Source organism: Nematolebias whitei, chromosome 17 (genome assembly GCF_014905685.2).
Source record: "Nematolebias whitei isolate Nwh7 chromosome 17, NemWhi1, whole genome shotgun sequence".
In the NCBI taxonomy this organism is placed as follows: domain Eukaryota; kingdom Metazoa; phylum Chordata; class Actinopteri; order Cyprinodontiformes; family Rivulidae; genus Nematolebias; species Nematolebias whitei.
In genome coordinates, this window is record NC_056514.1 from 42,773,732 (window position 1) to 42,780,801 (window position 7,070).

General features: G+C 42.8%; 1 protein-coding gene across 1 annotated transcript in view; it reads right to left on the reverse strand.

The window, feature by feature from the left end:
* Nucleotides 1-7,070, reverse strand: part of LOC119423588 (janus kinase and microtubule-interacting protein 3-like) — a 185,403-nt gene that overhangs the window by 173,487 nt on the left and 4,846 nt on the right. Inside the window, exons 2-5 of the mRNA XM_037690987.1 lie at nt 4,308-4,412; nt 3,485-3,613; nt 3,319-3,402; nt 605-618 (exon numbers count right to left, since the gene is read on the reverse strand). Coding sequence (XP_037546915.1) covers nt 605-618; nt 3,319-3,402; nt 3,485-3,613; nt 4,308-4,412 — 332 coding nt within the window. The remainder of the gene's footprint in view (nt 1-604; nt 619-3,318; nt 3,403-3,484; nt 3,614-4,307; nt 4,413-7,070) is intronic.

A 7,070-nucleotide genomic window follows, 5' to 3' on the forward strand; every position in this document is an offset into this window, starting at 1 on the left:
CACAAACATGAACATGAGTCTGTGAGCAGATGTGCACGCATGAACACATCAACATTGAAACAGATCAGCAGCAACATGAAACAGATCAGCAGCAACATGATATGGTTTTTCACAGTCATTATTCTAGTTAGAGATTCATGAGTCTAACAGCCTCAGGGTAGAAGCTGTTCCTCAGTCTAGTGGTTCTGCACTTAATGCTCCTTAACCTCCTTCCTGAGGGGAGTGGGGCAAAAAGTGTGTGTGCTGGGTGGGTGGGGTCCTTCATGATGCAGGTGGCCCTCTTCCCGCATCTGGAGGTGTAGATGTCTGTGATGGTGGGGAGACTGATTCCAACAGATTTCTGTGCAACCTTCACCACTCTCTGCAAAGCTTTTCTTTCTGCAGCTGTGCAGCCTCCATGCCACACATTGATGCTCGAGCACAGGATGCTCTCCACTGCACACCTGTAGAAGGAGGTGAGGACTGAGCTTCCCAGACCAGCTCGCCTCAGCCGTCTGAGGAAGTAGAGTCTCTGATGAGCTTTCTTGATCAGGCTGGTGGTGTTGTTGCTCCAGCTGAGGTTGTCATTCATGTGTACACCCAAGTACTTGTAGCTGGAGACCACTTCCACCGCAGATCCTCTTATGTTCAGGGGGGTGTAGGTGTTTTTGTTCCTTCTGAAGTCTACAATCATCTCCTTTGTCTTCTTCACATTGATGTGAAGGTTATTCTCTCTGCACCAGCTCTCCAGGTGTTCCACCTCCTGCCTGTAGCTGGACTCATCATTGTTTGTGATGCATCCCACCACCGCTGTATCATCTGCAAACTTTACAATGTGACAGCCTGGATGGGTAGCTGCACAATCATATGTGAGCAGAGTAAACAGGAGGGGGCTCAACACACATCCCTGAGGAGAGCCAGTGCTGAGGGTTATGGTGGAGGAGGAGAGGTTGTGGATCCTCACTAACTGTGGTCTGTTTGTTAAAAAGTCTAGTACCCAGTTGCAGATGGAGGGGCTTAGTCCTAGTGTGGATAGTTTGTCCATCAGGGTTTGGGGGATCATGGTGTTGAAGGCGGATGTGAAGTCCACAAAGATCAGACGGACGTAAGAGTTTTTCTGCTCCAGGTGGTTGAGTGCAGTGTGGACCACAGAGGAGATTGCATCCTCTGTTGATCGGTTCTCACGGTATGCGTACTGATGAGGGTCCTCGTTGATGTTGATGGTTGTTTTGATGTGAGTCATGACCAGTTTTTCGAAGCATTTAGCGACTATCGGGGTGAGGGCCACTGGCCGATAGTCATTCAGACCAGTCACTGTAGAGCTTTTTGGGACTGGGATGATGGTGGCAGTCTTCAGGCAGGTGGGAACTGTCTCCAGGGTAAGTGAGGTGTTAAAGATGTCTGCCAGCACCTCACAGAGCTGATCAGCACATTCCTTCAACACTTTTCCGGGGATGTTGTCTGGGCCAGTTGCTTTGTGCGGATTAATCCTCCTGAAGGTGCTCCTTACTTCTGCTGAGGTCACGCTGAGATGCTCTTCATCCGGTGGTGAGGTGAGTCTGGTGCTGGGTGGTCTGTTCGGGTCTTCAAAGCATGCATAGAACTTGTTGAGGGCATCAGGCAGAGATGGGTCTTTGGGACATTGTTCACTCCTTCCTTTATAATCTGTTATGCACTTAATGCCCCTCCACATGCTCCGAGGGTCTTGTGAGACGAATTGACCCTCGATCCTCTTTGCATATGTGGCCTTGGCCCTCTTAATACCAGCAACCAGCTCTTTTCTTGTCCTACTCAGCTCCTCTGAGTTTCCAGACCATTCAATGGCATATTTGAGGGTGAGAAAATGCCTAAGGAATGAAGTGTGCTGATGCCCATTATTAGGAACAAGGGTGATGTACAGAGTTGTAGCAACTACAAGGGAATTAAGTTGATGAGTCACACAATGAAGATCTGGGAGAGAGTTGTAGAAGCTAGACTTAGAGGTGACTTTTTGTAAGCAGCAGTATGGTTTCCTGCCAAGAAAGATCACCACAGATCCCATATTTGCTTGGAGGATGCTGATGGAGAAGTACAGAGAGGATCAGGAAGAACTCCATTGTGTCTTTGTGGATTTTGAAAAAGCATATGACATGAAGACAGCCGGACACGTTAGACTGGTACATAATCTATATGAGGACAGCAGGACATGTTAGACTAGTACAGGACATGTATGAGGACAGTGGGACATGTATGAGGACAGCAGAACAGTGGTGAGATGTGCTATAGGAGTGACAGATAGCCTCAAGGTGGAGGTGGGAGTGCATCAAGGATCAGCTCTCAGCCCCTTCTTGTTTGGTCTGGTGATGATGCAGAGGTTGCAAAGTGCTATGTGTTGTCATCATTGTATGTTCCCATAAACTGATGGAAATTGTTCTCTGCATTTAGCCCATCATGCATGACATACACCCAGGTGGAGCAGTGGGCAGCTATGTACAGTAAGCTCCTGGGGAACAGTTAGGGATTAGGTGTCTTGCTCAAGGACACCACAACCTATGGGCATGGCTGGGAGTTAAACCTGCAACTTTCTGGTCTACTGTAATCTACTGTGATCTACTGTAATCTACTGTGATCTAATGAGCTGAGAGTTGGAAATGCACAGTCAAGACAGCTGATGCTTGATCATGATCACAATTTTGCTGCAGTCATATATTTTGTACTGCAATGAATAATGTGTACATTATGTACTGCAATATGTGTTGTATATATTGTGCACTACAATATGAGTGTTGTATAGATACATAAGGTCAAAGAAAAACCTTGACAAACCACTTTCTTGCACACTATAATGAAACCAAAAATATTAATGTTTGTGAATAGAAATGTAAATATGAAAATATTTAGAGAGTCAGAGTTTCTTTATTGTTATTTGCACCTCATGTGGTACATGTGGTGGAGCGAAATTATGTACACAGGGTCCCATTTATGTTGTATAATCAAAATATTCAGCATAAACAGTAAGAAAATTAATGTTTTCCTTGTAGCAATAAAGCTTCATAGAAATAAATTTACTGTTGACAGTCTGAGGCCACATTTGTTAAGACATCTATGGGTTAAGTAGGAGTGTGCTAACTGTGGCCATGAATACTTGTCTAACCACTGTCTTATGACTTGATTGGATAGAACCAAATAGTCTGGTTTTATGGATAGAATGTTGCTGCAGATTTGTGACTCAATGTTTATACAATAATAAATGATTCTCTGTATGCAACAAATGTTGCTTTGTTGCTTCTGCAACTGTTTTGTGACAAGTATATATATATTTTTTTTCTTTGTGAGATGTGACTGCACAGGTAGTGTTACCAATCCTTGTTGTTTCAGCATTGACTCCAGATCTGCAATCCTGTTCTGATATTGACTGATTTCATTCAGCAGCTGCTCTCTGGTCTGAAACAAAACAAGCGGAAACCTATAAAATACAGCTACAGGGAACATAGGTCTTTGCTGCCTCAATCAAAGGCTGGCTCACCTTGATCTCCTTTTCAGCATCATAGTTTCCCCCACATGTCTCTGCCAGCAGAGCATATGCTCGCTGTAATGCCTGGTACTCTTGGGTCAGCTGACGATAACAAAACTCTGCCTCTTCATGCCCACACACCTGAAACCAACACACAGCCAGTCTTAAACCGGTCAAACCCAAGTAACATCCTCAACCTCTGACTCCATATTAGCTTGTCTACTCTTCTCGAGGTTTGAGTTTTTATGTTTCTCAGTTTCTATGTCTCATAGACTGTCTCTGGGTCTTGAAGACTTTTTGTCTCTGGTTTTCTTGGTGTCTCTGGGTTTCTTGGTCCCAGAATGTTTATCTCTTGGTTTCTGGATGTCTGAGAATGTGAAACATCATATATGAATGAATGTATGAATTTATTTTTCTCAGAGACGAGGTATTTTAGTTGGAATAATCAAGAACTGGAAGTGGTTCTGGTTCTATCCATCCAGCCATCCATTCATTATCTTTACCCACTTTTTCCTTTTTGGGTTACAGGGGTCATTGATGCCCATACCTAGTAATCACTGTACAAGAGGTGGGGGACACCCTGGACAGGTCTCCAGTCCATCACAGGGATGCCTGGACAGGTCGCAAGTCCATCACAGGGACACAGAGACAAATGATTTAAACAACCATTCACTCTCTCACTCTCACCTAGGGACAATTTAAAGTAACCAATCAACTTAACATGCATGTTTTTGGTCTGTGGGAGGATGCCAGAGGAATGTACCGGAGTACAGACTTTGTCAACTGAGCCACTGTTCTGCTGGTTCTGGTTCCAAATAATCAATAGTATGTTTACCTCTTCTGGTTCGATATCTGGAGTTCTGTCGGTGTGAAAAGACAAAGATGATCCATCAGATTCTGCTGATGCCTCTTCATCGTAACCATAAAATGTCTCTATCACCTTAACACAAAGAGAAACATGATGTAGTTCAAATGACCACCAGCAGGTGGTGCAGCACAAACAGGATGTTTTTAACTTATTGCCCCACACTGAGCCCAAACGGGGGTTCTGAAGTCACAAAAAGATTATTCAGATGTAAACAAAACAACTGGACTGTAATTAACAAGTAATTAACTTTCCTTACAACAAAATAGAACTTTAACTTATCCTAATGCATGCACAATAATCCAGGTAGAAAAATCTAAAAAAGTTAAGTCAGGTCCTCTGGATGTTCAAAAAAACAAACAAAAAAATTGTAGAAATATTTTGTCTTTCTTTCGAAAGACTTCTTCAGTCTGAGGTGCTGTATTCAACTCAATCTTATAAATAGCACTTTCTCATAGTGGATAAACCAGTTTGCTGCTGACAGCCAAAACTAGCTGTTCACATGATCAAGGAGAACCATCAGCCTAACAATGGATTGTTAGCACCCTGATGGCTTCTTGCTATTCACAGGGGGCTGAGTGATACTAGCAATAACAGCATTGTAAGAGGGGGACAGTTGAAAATGGAGGCCTTCACTCCTATTTAATGATGGGTGGTTTCTGTTCACAAAGATGGCCTCCTTTACTTCTCTCAAACCATCGTTCCTCTCTATCAAGGATGTGAGCATCTTCATCCCTGAATGAGTGATTGCTGGCCTGGAGATTAGTGTAGACCACAGCATCCTGGCCTGATGATGTTGCTCTTCTGTGTTGGGCCATCCTTTTGGCAAGTGGCTGTTTAATTTCCCCAATGTAAGACTGTGGCTGTGATGTAAGGCTGTGATCAGTCTTACATTGGAGAAACTAAACAGCCAATGGCCAAAAGAATGGCCCAGCACAGAAGAGCAACATCATCAGGCCAGGACTCTGTGGTCTGTACTCATCTCCAGGCCAGCAATCACTCATTCAGGGATGAAGATGTTCACATTGTTGATAAAGAGGAACGACGGTTTGAGTAATGGAATCCATCTTTGTGAAGAGAAACCACCCATCATTGAACAGGGGTGGATCCTCCGTGTTCAACTGTCCCCCTCTTACAATGCTGGTATTGCTAGTATCACTCAGCCCCCTGTGAATAGCAAGTGGCCATCAGGTTGCTAACGATCCATTCATCTTGTTAGGCTGATGGTCCTCCTTGGTCATGTGAACAGCTAGTTTTGGCTGTCAGCAGTAAACTGGTTGATTCACTATGAGAAGATGCTATTAAGGTGCTATATAGCCTTCCATCCCTCCACGACCTGTACATCTCCAGGACTGTGAGGCGAGCAGGTTGGATCACAGCTGACCCTGCTCACCCTGCACACGGACTGTTTGAACCACTCCCCTCAGGCAGGAGGCTTCGGTCCATTCGGACCAGAACCTCTCGCCATAAGAACAGTTTCTTCCCCTCTGCTGTTGGACTCCTGAACACTCATAATGCTACCTCATAACTTCTGCTTTGGTCACATTACATCTGTATTATAATTGAATACTCCATCTGTACTGTTTTCTAAGCTTTTTTTTATTGTTTTCTATTGTATGGGTGTACATATGGTTATGTTATGTTTTTAATTTTACTTTATTTGTGGGTGTACACAGGTCTTATGTCTTATGTAATGTTCTCATTTTTACTTTATTTTTACTTTATTTTACTTTATTACTATACGCACCTTATGTCAAAGCAAATTCCTAGTTTGTGAACCTCGTTCATTGACATGACAATAATAAACTGATTCTGAATAAACTGATTCTGATTTATAAGACTGAGTTAAATACAACACCTCAGACTGAAGAAGTTTTTCGGATGAAAGACGAGACGTTTCTACAATTTTTTTTTTTGTTTTTTGAAGTCCAGAGGACTTGACTTAACTTTTTTAGAAGCTTCATTTGTTTTGATGAAGGGGTACCAAAAGAACCAATGTTGCACTACAATATGATACACTCTTGGTTCAGACAGTAGAACACAGAAAACAATACTAGCAGTAGCCCCTGTAGTAACAGCACTGTGTTACGACTGCAGAAGTATAGGTGTGTGTGTGTGTGTGTTAGGGTTAGGGCACGTCAACTTTAGTTCACTTTGTTGTAATTAGTATTTAGGGGTGAGTTGCCACTTTATTTTAAGACCTTTACTACTGTCTCTGTTTTGCCCATTTTCCATTAGTACCTTTAGTACCGGTACAGCATGGTTCTACTCAGTTCGGTATGGTACACATTTTGTTTCCGTTGTGCTTTCAGTACCGGTTCCAGTGGGCAGGGTTCAAATTGATGTCACGTGCCTCACCAACTGGTGGAGGTGAGATGCTGAAAAAGGTTTCAGTACAGGATGAGAATTTTTTTTTAAAGTTTCTGGTAAATTAAAAAAAATATATGTATTCATTCATTCAACCTTTATTTAGACAGGTAAATCCCATTAAGCCTCGAGGACTCATTTACAAGAGAGACCCGATTTCAACAAAGAATGATGACAACAATGGACAACAGCGACAACAATAAACAGTTATAAAAAGTCATACTACAGTTTTTTTTAACAAATAGGATGGCTAAAAGAAAAATGTAACAAAAAAAAACGGCCAGATTCTAAGGCGAATGTAGAAAACTAAAAACAGGAACATGTCTGCATTGGTCCCTGCCAGGAGTCCAACAGATTCTTAAAGAT